The sequence below is a fragment of the Zootoca vivipara genome, chromosome 6 (assembly GCF_965207765.1).
Source record: "Zootoca vivipara chromosome 6, rZooViv2.hap1.1, whole genome shotgun sequence".
In the NCBI taxonomy this organism is placed as follows: Eukaryota; Metazoa; Chordata; class Lepidosauria; order Squamata; family Lacertidae; genus Zootoca; species Zootoca vivipara.
The window spans coordinates 77764150-77788592 of record NC_142589.1 but is presented as its reverse complement, the minus strand read 5'-3'; the positions used below and the strand labels follow the sequence as shown (position 1 = coordinate 77788592).

The following is a 24443-nucleotide window of genomic DNA, read 5'->3' as shown; positions in this document are numbered from 1 at the left end:
AGAATCTAGATCAGGCATCCCCAAACTGCGGCCCTCCAGATGTTTTGGCCTACAACTCCCATGATCCCTAGCTAAGAGGTCCAGTGGTCAGAGATGATGGGAATTGTAGTCCAAAACATCTGGAGGGCCGAAGTTTGGGGATGCCTGATCTAGATCAACAGTTACTTGAAAAGGGAGCCTGCGTACAGCTTCCGGGTCATGTGACCAGCATGACTAGGCCGCTTCTGGTGAACCAGAGCAGCGCACAGAAACGCCGTTTACCTTCCTGCCGGAGCGGTACCTATTTACTTTGACGTGCTTTTGAACTGCCAGATTGGCAGGAGCTGGGACCGAGCAACGGGAGCTCACCCTGTCACGGGGATTCGAACCGCCAACCTTCTGATCGGCAGGCCCTAGGCTCTGTGGTTTAGACCTAGTGCCCTGGCCGAGGTTGGGCAGGCATTTTTCGTCCAAAATAGCCGGACGGCACCAGGTTGGCAGAGGTTCCTCTGGAGTGACTTCAACCCCACATGCTGCAGGCAGATGCGCTCAGGCTTATTTTCGTGCCTTAGCTACCCTCTGGCAGATGGTCCTTTGGATGAGCAAGAAGCGGGAAAATAATGTGGCATTTTCAAGCCCACCTGCTATGGCCTCTGGCCCACCAAGGCGTTGGCCTCGGTCATATTAATAGCGGGCAAGAGCTTCCCTTATACAGCAACGCCAACTCTGGGCAGGGGTAGCATGACTCAGAGGTTTCTCAGAGAAACCACCAGAGGCCTGAGCACATGCCTTAAAATAAACTGTGCGGCCAACTGGTGGGGTGGGAAGGTCACATGACCTGGTGAGGGGGTCAGGTGACTTCAGCACTTGGCGTCAACTGGGTGAGTCAACCAGCGGCCCGAGCGTGGCGTCTCTGAGATTTGGTGTTTGGGGAAACAGATAGCCCCCGAGGATCTCGAAAGCGATTTCCTCACATGGCGACGGAAAGATGAAGCAAAGAGATGCTCGGGGAGAGATGCAATCGCCGCCGCCGCCTTGGCAGAGGGACAGCTGGAAGTCTCAAGGCGGGGAGGGAGAGAGAGAAGCAACTTATAAATAGCTCAAGGATGTGACCCAGGAGGATGGAATGGGGTTTGTTTGGGGAGGAGATTGCAAAAGACTTGAGGGAAGAGGCAGGAGGGAAAGCATGGCATGCTTGGCTCTCCCGATCGTCACACACCCTAAAAAGAGCCTTGCTGGATCCAGCCAAAGTGCCGTCTTTTTATCCTTCTTATGGTGCTGCGATGCCACTTTAAGCAGCGATGGCTTCCCCCAAAGAATACCAAGGGTGCTGAGAGTTGTTAGGAGACACCCTTATTCCAAGAGCGGTTTAACAAACCATCCCTTTTCCCAGGGGGCTTTGGGAATCATAGCTCTGGAAGGGAAATAGAGGTCCTCCATAGGTATGCGGGTGGTGCTGTGGTCTAAACCACTGAGCCTCTTGGGCTTGCCGATCAGAAGGTCGGCGGTTTGAATCCCCACCACAGGGTGAGCTCCCGTTGCTCGGTCCCAGCTCCTGCCAACCTAGCAGTCAGAGGCGTCTTCCCCATAGGGCTTAGTGGTGCGTCGCACCAAGGCTCCGGCCTCTCAGGGGCTCCCCAGCAAGTGGGGGAGCTGCGCAGCTTTGCCGGCGGCCTCCCCTTTCCCTGCACGCCCACCAGCTGTGCCCCACCAACCATAAGGCAGGCGGGTACACAGCTTCCCTCCCAAGCCTCTGCGGGGATTGCTCTCTCGCAGGGGCATGGGGGAGAGTTCCCCCTCCCCATGGCCGGCAGTGGGTAGTTACGGCCGCCCCAACACAATCCGTGGTAACTTGGAGGTGCTGGGCGGATATTTGCACCCCGGCGCAGCATCTGCTAAACACAGCCCTGCTAGCAGTTTGAAAGCATGCCAGTGCAAGTAGATAAATAGGTATCACTGTGGTGGGAAGGTCAACGGCATTTCCGTGGGCTCTGGTTTCCGTCACGGTGTCCCGTTGCGCCAGAAGCGGTTTAGTCCTGCTGGCCACATGACCCGGAAAGCTGCCTGTGGACAAATGCCGGCTCCCTTGGCCTGAATGCGAGATGAGCGCTGCAACCCCATAGTCGCCTTTGACTGGAATTAACCGTCGAGGGGTCCTTTACCTTTACCTTAGGGGTCTCTGCTAAATGTGTGGCAGCACTGGGGCATGGCAGAACAACATATGCTAAGACCTCCGGGTATAGGGCGGCATATAAATGCAAGAAATAATAATAACAACAATCCATAATGTCTACCATGAATGTGGCAGTAACTGCATGAAGAACATGCTTCAGAATTACACCCACAATTTTAAAAAACCCAGTCTGGAGAAGCCCTCTGTCACACAGGGAAGATTTTCCGCCACTCTCATGCAAGCACAAAGGGCATCTTTGATCCCTGTGTCTCCAGTTTGCCACATTAAAAAAAAATGAATTAATGCTCTATTGGCTTTGACAATGACCCAACATGCAGACAATCCGGGGCTGTTTGTTTTCAGCCGGGAGAAATGATGGGGAAAGTGTAATCACCAGCAGATTTTCTGCGCACCTCCTACTACTGCCAGGGCAGAAAAGGAGAGAGAGATCGTGATAGTGGCAAACCCTACCCCTCTTTCAAGGCAGCCAGAAGGGCAGGCATTGGGGCAAAAGGAGCTTTTATTGGATCAGACCAGAGTGTCCTATCTAATCTAGGATCCTGCTCTCCATAAAATACTTCTGGGGAAGGCGCAGAAGCAAAGCATGAAGGCAAGAACCACCTGCATGTGTTCCTTGCTCCCCAGAATCCAGGATTCAAAGATAGACTGCCTCTGAAGCTGAAGGTTCCACTTTTGAGTTTTCATGACTCATAGCTATTGATGGAGACATTTCTCTCTCATATGCACATGAGCAACCACCTTGTACCCAGCATTGCTCAGTGCATTTTTATAAGGTTCCGTCTGCTGTCGATTCAGAATTGCATCCCACTGCACCCAAAAAACCGACAGAAACCTGCTCCTTGATCTCAGGAACCACATCATTTGGTTGCGGCATCTTTAGAGGTGTCCAACTGCACAAAAACCACTTCCCAAAATATATAGCCGACCTTCCAAGTGTCCCTATTTTCCAGGGACGTCCCTGATTTAGACAAGCCGTCCCGGTTTCTGATTTGAACCTGGAGTGTCCCGCTTTTCCTTAGGACGTCCCCATTTTCATTGGAGAAATGTTGGAGGGTATAGAGTTATTTCACTCCTGAGCTGTCTGAAGGCAATCCTGTATAGGGAAGGGTTTTTTTCTTTTAATGTTTTGTTACGTTTTGATATATGTCGGAAGCTGCCCAGAGTGGCTGGGGCAACCCGGTAAGATGTGTGGGTTATAAAAGAGTAAAATGATCATTATGGAATGGGACGTCCCTATTTTCATCAGAGAAAGGTTGGAGGCTATGATATAGCGAGCGCTTTTAAAGCCCACCAGAGCTAGCTCAACCCATCACTGTCTCTTGAACCTGCCGAAGTTGTGGCACACCCAGCCTCCCCCAGAGGCGCATTGAGCCTCATGGCTTTGTGCTTGCTCTGTTCTGCTGTCTGCCTGGAACTGCGAGGAAGGAGCAGGATCGGAGGGTGGGAGGGAAGAGCAGGCCAAGCCAAGAATCCCAAGCTGGTGGGCTGCTTCCAGCTCAAAGGGATTTGTGTATCTTTAGCCATTCAGCAGCAGAGGGGATTTCGCAGTCCCTGCGCCGATGCAGAGAAGAAGGTCAGGCTCACACCCTGGGGCAGCTGCTGCTGCTCTCTTCCCTCTGGACTTGCCGAAATATTGCATGAGAAGGACTCTCGAAAGGCACAGGAGGCCTTGACCTTGGTTGCATCTGGGGGAGAGCGGTTGCCTATTGACGCCCTGGCCCTCTCCATCCCGAGACTGGCCCTGCTCCAGCGGCTTTGCGAGAGGGAGTTAAATGTATTTGCTTGGGTAAATATATTTATTTGCCTTCAAGTCAGGTTGCAGGTGGCATGGGGTGGAGAGGTTAATTGCTCCCTGGCACCTGCTAGACTTGCAAGATATTGAACCAGGAAAGAGGTTCATGTGCCCACAATGTTTCAGTGTGCAAGGTGGGGTGGGACATGATAGAAGCGTATAAGATGAATTCATATATATATGAATGGAAATGGTTATTGAATTTTACAGATAAATTATAAACAGGTAAAAACATTGGCAGGATTTTTGTAACAACCTGCAGTTTTAGAAGATGAAATAAATGAGCAAATTAAGTTAATGTGGATATGCAGAAGATATTAAAAACAAATTTAAGGAACCGCAGAAAGAGGGGGATGGAAGTCAAGTTTGGAAATGTCAAAATGTCAAAATGAATGTACTATTAGTGAAATGTATAAAATTAGTGAAATGTATAAACTTTGGCCACCTCATGAGAAGAGAAGAATCCTTGGGAAAGACCCTGATGTTGGGAAAGATTGAGGGCACTAGGAGAAGGGGACGACAGAGGACGAGATGGTTGGACAGTGTTCTCGAAGCTATGAACATGAGTTTGACCAAACTGCGGGAGGCAGTGCAAGACAGGAGTGCCTGGCGTGCTATGGTCCATGGGGTCACGAAGAGTCGGACACGACTAAACGACTAAACAACAACAACATAAACTTGAAAAGTATAAATAAATAAATAGAATACCAAAAAACAAAGAGGAGGAGGAGGAGGAGGAGGAGGAGGAGAAGAAGAAGAAGAAGAAGAAGAAGAAGAAGAAGAAGAAGAAGAAGAAGAAGAAGAAGAAGAAGAAGAAGAAGAAGAAGAAGAGGCTTATACCTGGTGAGGAGAAAGTAGAGAGCATAGTTTTTCTCCCTCTCACATCATATTAGGCGGGCAATAGATCCAAGTCAGAAAAAAAGAAAAGACTACTTCACACAATGCAGTGTTACCTTTTGCAACTCCCTGCCACAAGATGTATTCATAGGCAATGGCTTAGAAGGCTTAAAAAAAACACAGAGCAGGGGAATTCACAAAGGATAAGAGGTCTACAACTTGCTAATAGCCCAACAAAAGTGAGTCAAGCCCCACACCGCTCCCCTCCCCCCAAAAAAAACATTTGTGGAATGAGAAGTATTTCAGCAGGAAGTTACACACTGGTTGGAAATGAAGTACTGGAGGCACCCCAAAATTTCTGCAGAGTGTACATGACATCGAAAGAGGAATCATAGTATGACTTCCCTGATAGTACAAATAACTGTGAATGCACAATCAAAAGGGCACTTGAAGAGGCTTTAACTGGCATCTTAAACAGCGGCTGGGATGCTGCTGTAGTGGATTTCCTAAAAGAGCAGTGCGGGTTGGTCTAGATGTCCACTAGATGGACCCCTAGATGGACCCCTTCAACTCTGAGGACCAAATCACAGAGGTTGCCAGGCAGCTGCTACCTGCATTATCCTCCCATTGCACAAGCCCAAACTGCCTGCTTGGGGCTGATCCTTAACACCAACAAAACATGCAGAGAAACAAATTCCATGGGTGCAAAGGAAGCAAGAAAGGTTGTTGTTGTTTTCTGCATTTCTGAAGATTCCAACATATCCACGGTTTGCACAGCCGGGTGCATTTTTGAAGGTACAACTTACGCAACAGTTTTTTATTGACAGGCTCAGCTAACAGCCCTGAAGAAACTGTTGCAATACAAACATTATATAACTCTTAACAATGAAACGCTAGCATGGCAGCTCACTTGCTGTGAACACCAGACTCAGAGGGGCTTACTTCTGAGAAAATGTGGGTAGGAAGAAGCCGTATGGATTCAGGGTTCACTCCTTTAAAATACAAAGTAAAATAAAATACAGATTTAAAAATACAGTGCAACTGTTATATCCCCCCCCCCCCGTTCTCCACTGAACAATTTAAATAGATGAATTATTTCTGATCATCTTGCTTAAACATATTAAGGTGCCACATACAGAGCACTATATTTGTGGTTTTGCAATTGCTCTCTTTAGAAGTTCTAACTTGGGCATCACCCGCTTGTGCTTGTTGGCAAAGGAGCTGAGCCTTTGCAAGGCCTTTGGTCAAGTTATGCGTCTGCTCAGGTCCTGCAAAGAACTGTGAGGTCTTGCAGCCAGTCCTGTTTTGCTCTCGCAGACCAGCCTTCAAGATGATTATTTGCAACTGGCTCGAGAGGAGCTCTCTTGCAAAATGCTTTGCTCGGACAAGAAGTAGCTGACAGCTGCCGATCATCTGACCTCCACAACAACAAAACAAGCCAGATATGAGAAGGTTAAAATAAAAAGAGGGAGGGGTGGGTTGGTTGGTTGGTTGGAAGTCCTGTGTCCAGTTCTGGGCACCTCATTTTAAGAAGGATATTGACAAGCTGGCAGCTGTGCAGAGGAGGGCAACCAAGATGATCAAGGGTCTGGAAACCAAGCCTTATGAGGGAGTTGGCCATGTTTAGCCTGGAGAAGAGGGGACTGATAGCCATCTTCCAATATTTGAAGGACTGCCACATGGAAGTGGAGCAAGCTGCTCCAGAGGGGAGAATCGGACCAATACTGTAGATTCAAGAAAGGAGATTCTGAATAAAAATCAGGTAGAACTTTCAGACACTAAGAGCTGCTTGACAGTGGAAAGGACTCCCTTGAGAGATTGTGGACTCTCCTTCCTTGGAGGCTTTAATAATAATAATAATAATAATAATAATAATAATAATAATAATAATAATAATTTACTATTTGTTCCCCAGCCACTCTGGGTGGCTTCCAACAAATATTTAAAATACATTAAAATGTCACACATTAAAAACTTCCCTGAACAGGGCTGCCTTCAGATGTCTTCTAAATGTCAGGTAGTTATTTATCTCTTTGACATCTGATGGGAGGGCATTCCACATTCTATTGAGAAGGCCCTCTCTGCCTGGTCCCCTGTAGCTTTGCTTCTCGCAGTGAGGGAACCGCCAGAAGGCCCTCGGCGCTGCACCTCAGTGTCCGGGTAGAATGATGGGGTAGGAGACGCTCCTTTAAGCAGAGGTTGGGTGGCCATCTGTCAGGGGTGCTTCAGCTGAGAATCCTGCATTGCAGGCAGGGGCATAGCAAAGTCAGGTGGTACCCGGTGTGATATTTTTTTTGTCAACCCCCCCCCCCCCATGGCTGAAGGTAGGCTTGGGAGTCACGGGTGCGCGGTGTGCATAGCTGCCAAGTTTTCCCTTTTTTCGCGAGGAAGCCTATTCAGCATAAGGGAATTTCCCTTAAAAAAAGGGAGAACTTGGCAGCTATGGCGGTGTGCTGAATGTCACCCCCCCTTAGCGATGACACCCGGTGCAGACCGCCCCCGCCCCCCTTCCTACGCCTCTGATTACAGGGGGTTGGGCTAGATGGCCCTTGGGGGTCCCTTCCATCTCTATCATTATATGATTCTACTATGAAAATAAGAGCCCGCCATGGGTGTATCTTTCACCCTCTTTCTGTGCTTCCTCACAATCCCGTCTGCTTTCAGACGCTGCGGCTCTGATGGAGAACAGGGCAGGCTTTCTTCTTCGAGGGAACATGTCGCACAAGGCAAGCCAGCAAGGCCAAGGCTTAATATTAGTACATTTTCCCTGTTCCCTCCTGCACCCAACACAAGAAAGCAACAATGTGGTTGGTTTTCTTTGGGTTTTTTTTCTTAAAGCCTCATGGAAAAATACACCAGAGCCAGCCGTGTCTCCTGAGGACAACCCGTCAGCTGAATTGCCGCAGCGTGTTTGCCAGCTCTTGCAAAAGTCTAACTTCTTTTCAAGCCTGCAAACTGCAGCAAGATGGCGAGGCTGGCTGCATTTGTTAGAGTTTGTGGGCAAGGGCACAGATTTAGATGAACAAGCACCAACTGTTTATCTTCTCTGCCTTTCAGGAGCCGAGAGATCTGGACCCCAGGAACTGCCACCAGAAAAGTCCAGGTCTTACCCCACTTCCAACGCGCTTCTGCTCTCTTTCAGCAACCAGTTTTTGACTTTTCAGTCTGGCACCAGAAGTTGGCAGAGCAGAGCAATGGCTGGGACACCAGGCCCTGTTCGGGGGTCTGCCAAGAAAGAGCCAGCCGTCCCCTCTCAGCTGTTGCTCAGCGTCCTCTGCCTCTGAGCAGTGCAAACCCTACAGTCCATGCCAGGGTGTCTAAGAAACCCCACTTTGTGAATCCACCTTGGTCGCTTCCGTCACCGACTCTGCCTTCACTTCTGCCCTCAATGCCCCAAATGCCGGAAAGGGCCTTTCTTGGACCAGGATATCTCAAGAGTTCCCCAGAAAAGGAGTGAGCTCTCCCCCCACCCCAGTCTTACCTGCCTGGCAGCCTGTTAGGGTGCATCGCCCAGGCAGGCGCTTATTGCAAGAGGGGGACTTCTCAAGCATGCAAGGTTTTTTTGTTTTGTTTTGTTTTGCAGATCTGATGTAAAAATGCCGGTTTCTACATCCCAGCTGTATTTCATCTGGGCTTGCCCCTTTCAGGGGGAAATCCAACAAGTGAAAAATAAAAGGGGGATTTTTGCTATACAGTGGTACCTCGGTTTAAGAACAGCCCTGTTTACGAACTATTCAGTTTACGAACTCTGCAAAACCGGAAGTTTGCGAACTTGACCTTGGTCTAAGAACGGAATCTGAACGGTGGAAGGGCACTGGCGGCGGGAGGCCTCATTAGGGAAAGCACACCTCTGTTTAAGAACGGTTTCAGTTTAAGAACGGACTTCTGGAATGGATTAAGTTCGTAAACCGAGGTACCACTGTAATGGCGAAAATAATGTCTTATTTCAGAGCAAAAGCACCAAGTTATTATAGGAATACTTTGTGGGAACGCTAGGGTCCCTATACAATGTTGTCCAGAGAATGACTACCTCTTGCAATCTCAAACTAGTTTCGAAGTTTTTTTAGCTGTATCTTCTTCTTTATAAAAAAAAACAAAAAAACTTGACTTAGGGATCATCCAAATTTCCATTTGTCTTAGGCACGGGTTGTCGAGGTTTCTTTCTTTCATCCTGCCACTTTCCATGGGAAAACCCACTGATGATGGAAGAAGTGTCAATCAGGGGTTGATGTTTGTTCTGATTCAGCGGTAAGGAGCAGGTTTTCCGGGGGGTGGGGGCGGGGGAGGCAGGATGGAAGAAAAACCTCTCAGACCCATGCCTAGCAAACATGGGGCAAACAGACCAAATCCTGGACCCAACAGAAGTGAGCCCTGAGATATGGATGAGCCCTGAGATAGCCTTAGAAAGTAGACAGAATGAGCAAAATAGCATTCTGAATGTAAAGGGCTTTTTAGATGACTGTTTCCATTCATTCTTTACAATGAACGATGTCAACTTTCAATCTATTATTAATGGCTTGATTCGTTTTACTGTAAGGTTCCCTTTGATGCTGTCAGCTTGAAAACAAATTCATGAACTATATTTTTAAAACAACCTGTTGCTCACAGTATGAAGCACCTCCAGACTACCTAGGGGTTAAAATCAGTTTGACTGCTCAGTTAATGCAAATCAAACTAGCAGGCAATCAGGAGTCAATAAAGGAAGTTCTAGCTTAGCTTCTTCTTCTCATAACCCAGGTGACTAGTAGCTAGCTAGCTACCAGCAGAGTAGTTAAAAGGAGGGAATTTGCTCCCGCAAGTTGTAATTATGGCCACCTGCTTGAATGGTTTAAAAGGGGAGTAGATGAATTCATGGGGGATATTCGTGGGAGACAATGCTGCAACATCAAGTTCCTGCTTGTGGGCTTCCCAGAGGCATCCGGTTGGACATGGAGAGGGCAGGATGCGGGGCTAGGACCTCTGGGCTGATTCAGTAGGACTCTTATTATGGGGCAAGTGGGCTGTATGCTGAGACCCTTCTAACCCCTGGATCCAGCTTGTGTTAAAATAGAAGCCAGGCTAGCTTCCTGGTGAGGTGATCGCCTGGGCGATGGGCCATTAAAGGGAAGAAAGGAAGTGGATCTGTGTGAGATGCAAACGGCTGGTAGTTAGGAAAAGGCAAAGGGTTCGGTGATGCTTTAAGACAAAGAGGGGAGGGAAGCAATATGGAGAGAGAGAGAGACATGTTTGGTTCCTGTTTGAATCCAAGGCCGCGGCTATGGGAGAAACAAGATCCTTCTGGGTGTTAATGCTATGAACCCCTCCCTCATACATAGGCTCAGGTTGTATATATGTGTGTGTGTAAAGAAACCGTATATCATAAAGACACCACTGTCTCCTCTGTGCCTCATTTCCAAAGGAAACACAAATCCTGGGTAAATGCCTGGAACACCTGGAATCTGCTCAGGGATGCAACATTATGTTCTTAAAGTAAAGGTAAAGGGACCCCTGACTGTTAAGTTCAGTCACGGACAACTCTGAGGTTGCGGCGCTCATCTCGCGTTACTGGCCAAGGGAGCCGACGTACAGCTTCCGGGTCATGTGGCCAGCATGTCTAAGCCGCTTCTGGCGAAACCAGAGCAGCACACGGAAATGCCATTTACCTTCCCGCCGGAGCGGTACCTATTTATCTACTTGCATTTTCAGACTGCTAGGTTGGCAGGAGATTATGTTCTTAGGTTCACTTAAGAAACAACAACAACAACAACAACAACAACAACAACAACCTGAGCCTAGCAGCTGGTATTTTGGTTGCTGAAAGCTGGTTAGATCTTGTGCCCCCTCAATAAATCACTTGGGGGGGGGGGTGGTGACAACCAGCCATTCCATTTCGCCCTGCAATCAAAAGAGCAAAAGCTTTTGATCCAACGCAGCCCAGTTCTTCCAAATTGGACATCCCTGGTGGGATGTGCGTAAAAGGAAGAAAAGGGAATAAAGCGGGTCCCCTTGGTTTGTGGATTTCTCCCTCTCTGCCTACTGAAGGCCAATCAGGCTGCCTGGACCTGCAATGAACAGCGATGGTGTCCCAAAGTAGGAATGATGAGGTGGGCAGACAGGAGGCTTGGGATGAAGCCATCACGACCCAAGTGTTCGTCTCATCAGTCCGCAGAGAATCATATTAGGATTTGTCTTGGGTTCTCCTTCCCCTGAGAAAAGACGTTTCCAGCGTGAAGAAATCCATGGAGGAAATCAAGACTCAAGATTTGAGTCTGAAGAATAAAGAACAGGAAGGAAGGAAGGAAGGAAGGAAGGAAGGAAGGAAGGAAGGAAGGAAGGAAGGAAGGAAGGAAAGGATGCAAGGTGATGTACTGAAAACAACAGATCTTTCCTGTTCTTGCAGATGTGCTGGATTCCATATCTCTTTGCCTTCTCCAGGCCGGCTTCTAAAATTTGTTAGGATGTTTTATGTCGCTGTCATGCTGAAGCATCGACCGCCACCCCGGTCACTTTTTCCTTTCCTTGCTGAGTTAGAAGCACTGTCAAATTCCAGGCACAGCCAACTGCCTCGCGGCACGAGGCCAAGGGGCCAACTGGCATCTCCTCCTGCCAAGCCAACCCTGCCCAGTGACATTTGGGGTGGGTGGGACAGCCCCCTTTGAGAACAAATGGCCCAGGATTAATTTACTTCAAAAAATCATAGATTCGTACAGTTGGGAGGGACCCTGAGGGCCATCTAGTCTAACCCCCTGCAATGTAGCTATTTGAAGACGGCTGTCATATTTCCTCCCGGTCTCCTCTTTTCCAGGCTAAAAGGACCCAAGTTCCTCAACTGTTTTTCATAAGGTTTGGTTTGCAGACCCTTGATCACCTTGGTTGCCCTCCTCTGCACACCTTCCAGCTTGTCAATATCCTTCTTAGATTGTGGCACCCAAAACTGGACACAGTATCCCATGTGTGGTCTGATCAAGACAGAATACAGTGCCACTATTACTTCCCTTGATCTGGACACTACCGTATACTTCTGTTGATGTTGAAATTAATGACCCGGGGAACCAAGTCTTTCTATGCGGTTTAAAAGGCCAATCAGCTTTATTGTACTGATCAACCAATGAAAGTTTGCAGTCTTTTATTACCTGTGATTCCTGCACTGCTGTGTGTTTGGCCAAATGGCCCTTGTGGTCTCTTTCAACACAACAATTCTATGAGTATTATTCATCTAGCCCAGGATTACGGATTCTGACTGGCAGCAGCTTTCCACGCAGTCCCATGTACAGGTCTTTCCTGTCACCTGTTACCCGAGATCCTTTATGGCTATAGATGCCAGGATCGCACCCTGGAACTGACCTATGGCCAGCTTTGATAACTGGAGGGCGCCAGGTTGGCAATGGCTCATGGGGGGGGGGAGAAATCAGACCATTGGTCCATTTGGCTCAGCATTGCCTCCACTGACTGGCAGCCGCTCTCCAAGGTTCTAGGCAGGGATTCATTTCTCAGGCCCTCCTTGCAGATGCTCCCAGGGACTGAGCCTGGGACGCTTTATTTATTTGCATTTTCTTCCATAAAAAACCAAAATAAAACCAAAAAACCTGAAGGCAGGTTTACAAAAACGATAAAATTATCAACAGGAAGAACTAGCAGCAATAATGTGAGATGTTCGAAAAGCCAAAATAACAATGAACTAAAAACAGATGAAAACTCGCATCGACTTTCTAAAGGAAGTCCAAACCAAAGTGTTTTGAGCAGGTGCCCCAAAAAAGAATGGTGAAAGCGCCCGACCTGATATCAAGAGGCAGGGAGTTCCAACTGGAAACTGCAAGAATTGTTTCACACAAACAGCTGAGCAGCCCCCAAAGAATTGGATGGGTGGATGCAGTGTCTCTGTGAATTTGTTAGCTGCGGCCTACAATAGCTCAGTCTCCTACAACGGAAAGCTGTACACACAACAGATCCATTCGCTTGATATTTTTGGGTACTTAAAAAAAAAAAGAACCCCTCCTCCAAAATAAAGCCCCAACCCTCCACCTAGGAGGGCGGTGGAGGGAGGGAGAATGAGAGAGAGGCTTCCTTCCAAACTGCCCTGGGGCATTTGTCAAATTCTGTCCAAAACCAGCTGCTTTGCTCCCCTTTTGGTGGCTTCCTATTTCGGGCAGGAGATGATGGTTTGGGAATCTGGGCTTGCAGCAATTCTCAGATTCCAACCAGGGCCCTCGGAGACTCTCTTGCATGCTAGCATGGGAGGACAGAGGGTTTTTGTGTGTGTGTTTGTGGAATTCCTGTGCATGGAAACTTTTTCAGTACGCAAGCCTGCCGAAGCCCAAAGGTGGGGCTCGCACTCAGAAACCGTTTCCGTGCCAGGCCTCAGCCACGAGGCTTTTGCAGAAACGCCGCCAGAGAGGATGTTCCGGAGCACGCGCAGAGTGCCTTTTGCCAATCAACAACCACAGCTAGCCCCCTGGCAGGAAAGGTTGCTGGACTCTACAGTTCTACGATATACTGTATACCCAAAGGTCCCTCTGAGAGAGAGAGAGAGAGAGAGAGAGAGAGAGAGAGAGAGAGAGAGAGAGAGAGAGAGAGAGAGAGCATGCTACTCTTAATCACAGAGTCGTGGATTTATGTCCAACATTGGGCAAAAGATTCCTGCACTGAAATCTGGGGCTTACTAAACATACATAGGATTATGCAGTGCTTTTTTTTCTAGGAGGATGCAGGGGTACACATACCCCTAAACATTTTGTGAATCTTTGTACTTTTTGTCCATTTACTGTATTTATTTCCCCCAATTTGAACTATAAAATGGTGGTTTTCTTGAGTCAAAATGAGAGTACCCCTAAACATTTTTTTATAGAAAAAAAAGCACTGGGATTATGCTTTTTGCTTTTTTAGAAACTATGCACCCTTCCACCCTCCTCGAATCAATGTTTTAATCTTGCTTCAGAAAATCCAAATGATTTCCCCTCCAAACCAAGGGAGCAAAAATATAATCATATACATAATAGGCAGCTTGCTGGCCTTCAGTATCCTACAGGGTTGGTCATTTGCTGGGGCAGGGCAGTAGCTCAGTGGTTAGAGCATCTTCTGCATGCAGATCCCAGGTTCAATCCCCCTATGGCATCTCCTGGAGAGCTACTGCCAGCCAGTGTGCTCAAGGCTGAATTCGGTATTCCCAATATGACTCGGTTATAGGGAAGCTCCCTGTGTTCAAGAGGGCTGTTAACGCTGCCTAAGAGACTGCCCTGCCGAATCCATCCAACCTCTGCTTAAAAACCTCCAAGGAAGGTCCACCGCCTCTCGACAGAGACCCACTATCAAACAGCTCTTACTGTCAGAAAGTTCTTCCTGATGTTTAGCCAGAATCTCCTTTCTTGTTTGAGTCCTACCCTCCAGACCTGGAGAAAACAGACTTGTTCCCTCTTCCCTATGATAGTCCTTGAGATATTTGAAGATGGCTCTCGTATCTCCTCTCAGTCTCCTCTTTTCCAGGCTAAGCATGCCCAACTCCCTCAACCATTCCTCATAAGACTTGGTTTCCAGGCTCCTGATTATCTTGGTTGCCCTCCTCTGCACACCTTCCAGCTTGTCAACATGCTTCTTAAATTGTGGTGCCCAGAATTGGACACAGTATTCCAGGTGTGGTCTGACCATGGCAAAATAGAGTGGCACTATTACTTCCCTTGTGGGACGCGGGTGGCGCTGTGGTCTTAACCACAGAGCCTAGGGCTAGCCGATCAGAAGGCCGGCGGTTTGGATCCCCGCGACGGGGTGAGCTCCCGTTGCTTGGCCTCAGCTCCTGCCCACCTAGCAGTTTGAAAGCACGTCAAAGTGCAAGTAGATAAATAGGTACCGCTCTGGCGGGAAGGTAAACGGCATTTCTGTGTGCTGCTCTGGTTTCACCAGAAGTGGCTTAGTCATGCTGGCCACATGACCCGGAAGCTGTACGCTGGCTCCCTCGGCCAATAAAGCGAGATGAGCGCCGCAACCCCAGTGTCGTTTGCAACTAGACTTAACTGTCAGGGGTCCTTTACCTTTACTACTTCCGTTGATCTCTAGACACGAGACTTCTGTTGATGCCACAGCCTAGAATAGCACTAGCTCTTTTTGCTGCTGCATCACACTGTTGACTCATATTAAGCTTGTGGTCCACCAAGACCCCTAGATCCTTTTCACATGAACTGCTAGTAAGCCAAGTGTCCCATATCTTATATTTGTGCATCTGGTTCTTCCTGCCTAAGTACAGAACCTTACATTTGTCTCTACTGAGATTCCTTTTATTAGCTCAGGCCCAGTTGGCCAATCTGTTAAGGTCATTTTGAATCCCGATTCTGTCTTCTGCGGCATGAGCTGCCCCTCCCAGTTTGGTGCCATTCTCACGATGATAGGAAATTAATGGCACAGAAATGAACAGAGATTGCAAGCATGTGTTAGGCCTGGAACTGAGCCCCCCCCTCCCCCAATAGCATGGTGTTGGAGTGGGGAGCAGGGGGTGGGGGGGGGAGGAGGAGGAGGCGAGCAAGACGAAGTGAGGGAGCCAAACGGGCACACAGAGAGTGCACGTCCATAGCAGGCAGCCTTTTATGGCGTTTTGCAAAGTCTCCGCGGCCCAAGCAACATCTCACACAAGCCCCGGCCGTCGCAGGAACACGCACGGCCGGATCTCCCTGGTAAAGGGGGTAGGGCTATGCCATCTTGTCCACAAAAGGCAGTCTGTGCACCGCCAAGGGGGTGGGATTGCGTGCCTGCTTTGCTGTGGCGGCGGTGTTGAAAAGGAAGCTACCAGAACAGTCTGCACAACCCTCCCTTGTCCGCTCTCTCCCTTTCTGCTGCAGCTAACACAGAGCTTGCGAGAGAACTGAACAAGGGCAACAAATAAAACGGCCACCGCGCTGCCCCAAGTCCTCTTTGCAAAGGCGGCTCGCGGTTTTCCAGGAAGTTCCCTTTGCAGTTCCAAAGACAGTTCCAAAGCCCCTTATTTAAAAAAAAACAACCAACAACACAAAACACAAACAAACATGTAGTGGCTGGGAACTGCTGATTGCTGGCACATGCTATTGAAAGGGCTTTTTATATGTCCGTAAAATGTCAGCAAGGACTTTGAGGCCTCCATTCCGCGCGCACATGCGTGGTTTAGTGCCAGGGCTCAGCTCTGGAATCGTCCAAACAGGAGCAAGCCCACTCCTAGGCATGTGCAAAGTGCCTCCCTCACTATTCAGTAATTAGAGCCTCCTTCGCAAGTGAGTTCTACCTGCCTGGGTTCAGCAAAGGGGGCGGGGGCCTGGATCAAAACACTTAAATTCCAGGCATGCTTGAACTGCAATAACTTTTAGATTGAGCCCTGAAGATTCCATTGATTCATTATTTGCCATTATGTGCCACATTTTTTTCTCTCCAATGAGCTCAGAGCATGGCGCACACGAATCTCCGCCTCCTCAAGTAATCCCCACTGCAGCCTTGCGAGGTAGGCTGGTCTGAGAGAAGACGGGCCCAAAGTCATCCCTCTGAGCTTTATGGCCAAGTGGGGATTTGAACCCGGGCCTCCCAGGTCCTAGTCTGACACCCAAACCGCACTGACTAACCGCTTTCAAATTTATTCGCACATGGCAGAAGTGCCCGCAGGAAGGGGTGGGGGAAACTCATGGTTTCTTCTTGGTGCAGAAATGCATTCCCCGCAACTTCCAGCTGCAACAGTTCGCCGGGTGCTGATACCCACCAGGAACTAACCCGATTTCCAGAACTAAACCCTAAAAAGGCATGCTACCCTGAATAAGACTGGTATTAAAACCTGCTTCTAGAAGAAGAAGAAGAAGAAGAAGAAGAAGAAGAAGAAGAAGAAGAAGAAGAAGAAGAAGAAGAAGAAGAAGAAGAAGACACCATCCTATCCCCAGCTTTCGTACACTTCAAAGCAAAGAAAGGCGAAAATCCCATTACGTTATTCACAGCTGTTCAAGGCCTGCCTGCCAGCACTCATACAACAAACAGATCTGAGCAAAGGGAGCTGGAATATCTTGGTTTCTCCCCAGCAGGTGAACTGTAGGCAGGACACGGTGTGGGCTTTTTGTGTGTTTGACTGCAACAAGCTCAGTGCCTTGCAATCCCTGCCCTCTCGAAAGCTTCTATTTCTATATTAATTTATTTCTGCGGGCAGCTTCTCTGCCGCTCCTGCTGAAACGCAACTCTTAAGCAGTTGGCAATGGGGTTATAGCACCTTAAATGAAACACCAAATGTAGGAAGGGGGGGGGGACAAGCAGGGAATTTGCCCCGTTCTCTAAAATGCAACTAGCAACCCAACCAAGCACCAATAAACATGAGATGCAAGCATCCGGCTGCGTGGAAAACCTGGGGAATTCAAAGTCATGAACTGCACTGCGGGGGATTGGACTAGATGACCCTTCCAACTCCCAACTCCAAATCTGTGATTCTAAGAGATCCTGCCTCCTGGACTAATCTTTGGCCACAGTGGGGCTGATGAGAATCAAGGGACACGATGAGCAGGTCCTGGAGCCTGCTCTGGCCTTCCCAGTCAAGGGAAAAAGCAACCTTTGGTGGGCGTGAGCATGGGGAGCCACAAAAATCAAAGGCAGAAATCCAGCCTTCCACACCACATTCTGGTTCATCTCCTTGTGAACTGAAGGCAAAGAGGCTACCGCTTTGCACAAACGCCTATCCCCAGCCTCTCAGTCACACCAGACCCTTTTCTCTCTCTTTTTATTTTTTTAAAAAGACCCCTGCAGAGATGGCACCCAGGGGGAGATGACCCGTTTGGTGTAAAAGCGATTCCCATCACAGAATCTGTAGAGCTGGAAGGGACCCAAATGGTCATCTAGTCCAACCCCCTGCAATGGAACCAAACGTCTTTCTGGGTGCAATTTGTTGATCTATTTTTTTTAATCAACGGGGGCTCCCCACTCCTCAACCCCACCAGCACCACCAACGAGAGGAAGAAATGAACCGCAAGCAACCAGCCAGGAAAAACTTGTCAACCACAAAATAATTTTTTTCTTTTGGGGTCGTCAACATGCTATTTCATTCATTACTGGATTTCTTTTATATTACTCATTCAATTGATATTCCTCCCGAAAGAGCCCGGGGCAGCATTCTTAAATTTATATCCTGACATTCGTCCAAGGAATTTAAACTGGCTTACATAGCTCTCATTTTATCCTCAAAACAACCCTGTGAGGAAGACTAGGCTGAGAGGACTCAGCTACAATAGTAAAAAACAACAGTGTTTTAAATGCATATTAAACATGCAACACCAGATGGTGCTGTAGAGCACAAAACTTTTCTATGAAATTTTACACAGGTTTTTTTCCCCTTTTGCTGTAACAATCTAATTTATGACTTATTTATAGTGGGGGCAGGTTTTTCCTGTGCGTAGATCCACCCAGAGAGAGACACTAGCCAATATTCCCCAACCACCTTCTTGGGCCAAGTTGAGATGTGAACCCTTGACTCCCAAATCCTACTCCAACTCGTTTTAAATTACACTAGCAGGGTAGGGGCTAGCCTGTTTTCATAGAATCACAGAGTTGGAAGGGACCCTGATGATCTAGTCTAACCCCCTGCAATGCAAGATTTTGCAGCTGTCCCATAGGGGGATTGAAGCCGCAACCTTGGCATTATCAGCACCATGCTCCAACCAGCTGAGCTGTCTTGTTGGACCTGATTCACAAGGTTTCGAGGTCCTGGACGGCAGGACAACCACCAGCCTAGGGTGGGAAGTGAGGGGCCAGGCATGGGCTACTAGTATAAAAACAGGTCTATAGAGAGGCCACTCCTTGCAGGAGGTTCTTAAAAGTATGAGCTGTGGCTCTGCTCACTGGCAAACCCAGCGGAGCAAAGATGATATCATCACAAAGGAGCAAGAAAGCTGAGCATGTAGGGGACAAGAGGGAAACCAAGGCACAGGGGAAATATCTGTTTGGGGGAGGCGGGAAAAGGAAGCAGCACATAGTGGTTAGCAAGAGCTAACCAGGTTTCTAAATTGGGGAGGGCGGCAAGAGAACAAATGAAGTTTAGATTGAAATGGGTGGGTGTGTCACTGCCGAGAATATAGGAGACGCTGGTTTCGCAGCTCAATCGGCGAATTGTGTGATTCCAGGGCCTTGGTTTCCCCACCCCCTCCGCAAAACTGGAACAGTAACGTGGAATGACTTTATGGAGTTTAACAAACCCATTGATGTTGGCTGTTGACCATAATAGCTAAGTGGAACATCCAGGAACAGAGGCAGTCTATCACTCTAGCTGGAGACAAGCGACAGGGGAAAAGCCAATCTTATAAGACCATTGCTAAAGACCGACCAGGCAACTTTAGGAGAGCATTCAGGAAGTGCAATGTAAAATTGTCACTGGGGAGAGAGAAAGGGGCCTCAGATTCCAGTACTAAAGGGCAGCTTGTGGGATCTGGGCACAGGTAAATAAAGCAGAGCAAATATGTCCAAAAACAAAAACCACAAGCCCATTTTCACTAGCTGTGGCACATCAACAGAAAAAAGGAGACTATCTCCCTCTTTTACTTTGAAAAGGCTTCCTTGTCTGGCTACCGGGCCAGTGGCTATTTGCAAGCCTGGATAGGAAGGTTTCCAGCAAGGATCTGGCAGACTCACCCCACTGTAAAAACTCCATAATGTATTTCTCCTGGGCCAGAGGCGATGTGCTCAGCTCGTGATGCACACATAGCAGAAGGTCCACCAAGGTCTCCAGACCTACAGCGCTCTGATCCAGAACCACCTCCTCCAGTTTCTTCAGTCGCACCTCGGCAGCCATGGCGGGGGCGGAGGGCACCCCAACGGCCGCCGTGCCTCCAGCCACATCCAGGGACGGCTGGCAGGAGCCGCCCTGGCTTGGGTCCTCTATGCCAGGCGGGCAACCCCCTGCCCCATGGGGGGCACAGTCTTCTCCTTCCTGGGCGAGCAACCCGGCTTCTGTAAGTCCACAGGATGGTCCAGAAGGGCGGGCAGGATGGAGAGAGCAGCTTTCTGGCAGCTGCTGGAGATGCGCGTGACTCTTTCTCTCTGCCTCACATTCAGCCTTCTCCCCGCACAAACTTTCCCAGACTTTCTCCTCTCTCACGCTGACCGAACGGCCAGTCCTTCTCGCCGGACACCCACGGACTTGTGCGCTCTTCTCCCTCGCACACGCCACCGTCCCCGTCCTTTATGCTGCCTTGCGCACTGTTTTTCCTCCTTTTCTCAGGTCCGAAAGCACACCCACGCTCCTCCCCTGCCCCCCCACTATCTCTCACATGGACAAACACCCCTCGCCCCCTCCCTCTCACCAGTAGCTCTCCCGTTGAATCACACAAGCACACCCAACCCCCCCCCCTAGCGTCCAGGCCCCACAAACATGCAAGACCCCGGTCTCCCCTCTTCCTTCACTTTTGCGCACTGCAAAAACACACACACACAAAAAAAAACCCTTGCGCAAATTTTGGCAACTTGCAAAGTCCTGTCTCTTCCTCTTCCCCGCCCCCCCGGCTCAATGTGCCACCAGTTTACCCCATAAAAAGCCCCCCCCCGGGTCTCCTGACCACACCCTGCCCTTCCTGCTCAACCCAGCCCAGCCCGGGATGCCTCTGTGCCAGGGATTCGCAGCAGCCGCAGGCTCAAACAACCCCATGCCCATTTAAAGGCCCCAGGAATGAAGGCTGGACTCCTCTTTAACCCCTTCTCAGCTCTCTCTCCCTCTCCCTTTCCCCAGCCACAGAGCTCCACTACAGTTTCCCTAGACCTCAGGCTCCATTATAACCTGACAGCTGATGGTGGGGCACAGGGAGGATGGAGCCAGCGTCAGGCAAGCAGGATTAGACAGCTTGGCCCTTTGATCAGAATCTCTCTACTCCACCCTGGAACCTGAAAGTGCAAGGGAAACTCTGCTTTCTCACAAAAAGCAGCCCCCCTTATTTTGACTGCAAAGGAAGCCCCCTCCCCACAAACTGGGAACAGGACTTTCTTCCAAACCAAGCAGGCTCAGAACCGGGCATTCCTGTTAAAAGGACTTCTGGTGCCTGGCAAATATTTCCCACTCACCCCTTTATTCTTCCAGGAAGCAAGTCTGCTTCTTTAGCTTTAGCTGATTTTTACCTTTCCTGTGCAGTCTTTTCCGTACACCGCTTGGAGAGATGATTTTGGTTTATAAGCCATTTGTAGACCGTTTGAATGAATAAGAAATAAAATAAATAAAAACAAAGCTGAAATTTGGGTGTCTCCCTGTGGATGACCTGCTTATGGAGCACTCGTTCTGATTTGTTTCACCTATATTTGTAGGGAGATTATTCTTAAACTTAGATACTGCCCTTCTTCAAAAGACCACAGGTGGTTTACAACACGGAAATGTAACGAACATGTCAGATACAAAACATAATATCTATATAATAGGAAAACTAAACCAGTTCTAGAAATGCAATTATGAGAAGAAGAAATATTTACTGTACCTCAGATTCTCATAACATAAATTGTTACCTACTCATCTCAGGTTGTTGTTGTTTAGTCGTTTAGTCGTGTCCGACTCTTCGTGACTCATCTCAGGTAGACGGGGTCATCTATTTACTTCTGATTTGTTGGCAGGTTATATGGGCATTTTTCTATCCTTATCACAAAAAACCCTATGTTGTTGTTGTTGTTGTTGTTGCAGGTGGGTGGATGAGGTTGTTGATTTTGTTGGCCGCCATCTGAAAACTCTGGCAGTCTGGAAGCCCCCATAGCTCCCAAATGCCACAAGTTCTGACGACACCACAATTGCATAAACATCTAGGGCAGGGGTACCCAAAACTCTCACCACTGAGCATGCTGGCTGGGAATGATAGGAACTGGAGTCCCCCAGAAGACCCCACACCAGCTACCCATGGATTCCCCGAGAGGGTTTAGAGGTGCGCCTCAGCCATATAGCACTTCCATTGGCACCATGCTCTTAACTGCCTGGCAGCCTCTGCGAAATAACTAAATCGAGAAGAACTGTGGATGCCTTGCGTGCTTGCTGCGGAGGGCTACCTACTGGGGGGCATCTGTGATGCTGGAATAGATGAGCCACTGGCCTGATCCAGCAGCCAGGGTCTCCTGATGTTCTGTGTTCAAAAGATCCCAGGTTCAATCCTTGGCAGGGCTGCCATTCTGGGTCTAAAGTAGGAGCAGTATGCTGGGATCGGGCCCACAGGCTCTGCTGCCCAAAGCGCCCTCCCCACCCCCACCCCTCTCCCCGTTCAGCTGGCCAGTCTCCACCATGCTAAGTTTAGAACAACAGAGACATTCCTGGAGCCTAATTCGAGGGACGGAGCAAGCAGGACTTTTGGCTGCATGAAGGCAGCTGGCGCCCTCCCTTTTGGGATAATATTGGGCCAGGCCCAATATCCAACCCAGTCCTTCGCGGACCCTCTTTCTCTGGAGGGGTCCCCTTTCCACAAAACTTTGCATGCCTGCGAAGGAGTGAGAGAGGAGAGCCTGCAAAGGACCAGAGATGTTGGAGATTGAACCAGGGACCTTCTGCAGCCCTTCCCCTAAAGGCCATTTTACAGAGGATTTGTAGTTCTAGAACAGGCATCCCCAAACTGCGGCCCTCCAGATGTTTTGGCCTACAACTCCCATGATCCCTAGTTAACAGGACCAGTGGTCAGGGAAGATGGGAATTGTAGTCCAAAACATCTGGAGGGCCAAAGTTTGGGGATGCCTGGTCTAGAAGAAAGGAAGGTGCTCTTGTCAGAAGCAAAGACAAGGGACAGCAATCCCTTCCCAGCAGTGGCCTGGCTTTCTGGGGGCAGCAGTAGGGATGAGGAAAAGCGGGGTTAGAATTGTAGAGTTGGAAGGGACCACAATGGTCATCTAGCCCAACCCCCTTCAATGCAGGAATCTTTCTCCCAATGTGGGGCTCGAACCCACGACCCAAAGATTAAGTATCATGCTCTACCTACTGAGCTATTCCAGCTGGCTTACTTTTGTGTCAGGTGGGGAGGTGTACATCAGTCCACATCAGGGCCGGATTTAGGTTTGATGAGGCCCTCAGCTACTGAAGGTAATGGGGCCCTTTATATGTCCAGCTCTCCTTTCTCAACAACAAATTGTAGCTGTTTTTTGTGTGTGTTGAATATATGCTATATGGTAATTTATGCACCTAATAGGCCCATACGCAACACAAAACACTGTTGCTGTATGTGGGTTTTATTTTGTTTTTTATCTTATATGTTGGAAATGTACATCCTGGGTTTTTTCCTTTAATTTTTTTGGGGGGGCCCTAAAAAGGGGGGTCCTAAGCTATAGCTTGTTTAGCTTATACGTAAATCTGGCACTGGTTCCCATGGAGTTGACATGTGGAGGCAAAATCAGGGGCCTCTGTTTCACTTTTGTTTCATTGTAAGGGCTTTTGTAAGAAAGGGTGTGGTTCTCCCCCCCCCCCGCCCCCCAACCTCCAGTGTGTGTACATATGGGGCTGATCGTCATTCCCTCCCTAAAGGAACTCAGCACTCTGCAAATTCTCCCAGTAGCAGTGGCTTGGTGGGGGTGACCAAACACTCTTATTTGAGTGAACAGGGGCTTGTTACCCTGGGATAACAACTCTTGGGGAGCAGCCCCACTCCATTCTGTAAGTAAGCCAGGAGAGGTTTGAGCCCTTGGTTTACTGGTCCAGATTCCATGTACAACAGTGACCTCTTGTGCCTACCCTGCAAATTAGTCCATAGAGTGATGGCAAAGGGGGTAGAGAGGGTGAGCCCAGGTAGCAAGGAAGAAACGGGGTAATTAACAACGGCAACGCTTAGCCAGGACGTTAGGAATGCACATGACTGCCGAGGCCGCCTCCCCTCCCTGCGAGAGCATTAAAGCCCAGAGTCTAAAATTACTGAGTTGCATCACTTAAGCTACCCACCCGCTGCACATTTTCCTGGAAGTGAAACCCACAGTTTCTCCCCAGAGTGGACCTGTTAGCTTTTTCTGGCTCTGTCGCACGACCGATTCAGGAGCCGGAAAGCACGCAAGGACGTAGGCCAGGCCATTGCCAACGTGGCACCTGTATACTCGTGCCCACCGAGGTCTTGGCTGGCATTCACAGCTGCCTCCCTCCAGGCAGATGGCAAGGGGGAAAGGAAGCCAGTGCAAATTTCCGTGCCCAGCAGTCTAGAAGGGGCGCAGACTATTTTGCATGTTTTATTTAATTCTTAACAATATATAGGTATCATGTTCAATGCACAACACAATTCTGAAAAGGCTTGCGGACTTGTGCCATGAACCGAGCATTTCTCAACTCTGTTTGAACATTTGCTTCTGTACTTTGACAGCAAGGCACATCTTATTCTGTGCAGTCTCCATTCCCTGTTTTTGTGATGATGTTGATGTTGACGACGATAATAATAATAATAAATTTATACCCTGCCCATCTGGCTGGGTTTCCCCAGCCACTTTGGGCGGCTCCCAACAGAATATTAAAAACACGATAAAACATCAAACATTAAAAACTTCTGAAGAAGAAGTATCTGAAGAAGTGTGCATGCACACGAAAGCTCATACCAAAATAAAAACTTAGTTGGTCTTTAAGGTGCTACTGAAGGAATTTTTTTTATTTTACTTCGATCCAGACCAACACGGCTACCTACCTGTAATTAAAAACTTCGATGCCTTTGTGCGGTACACATTTGTGCCGTGCTACACATGCAAGCTTGACATTTGCAGCCTATGCTTAGTTCA

General features: G+C 48.7%; 1 protein-coding gene across 6 annotated transcripts in view; it reads right to left on the bottom strand.

Annotated features, from left to right (window-relative positions):
• DMPK (DM1 protein kinase) overlaps window positions 1-19983 on the bottom strand; it is a 42716-nt gene extending 22733 nt beyond the window's left edge. For 3 of the 6 annotated variants that reach the window (XM_035117095.3, XM_035117096.3, XM_035117099.3), the window contains exon 1: window positions 19383-19951. In XM_035117095.3, coding sequence (XP_034972986.1) covers window positions 19383-19542 — 160 coding nt within the window. In that variant the 5' untranslated portion in view covers window positions 19543-19951. Of the gene's footprint in view, window positions 1-19382 lie in introns of all 6 variants that reach the window. The other 3 variants (XM_060275561.2, XM_088672707.1, XM_088672706.1) reach the window with 2 other exon arrangements.
• Window positions 19984-24443: the final 4460 nt, after the last annotated feature.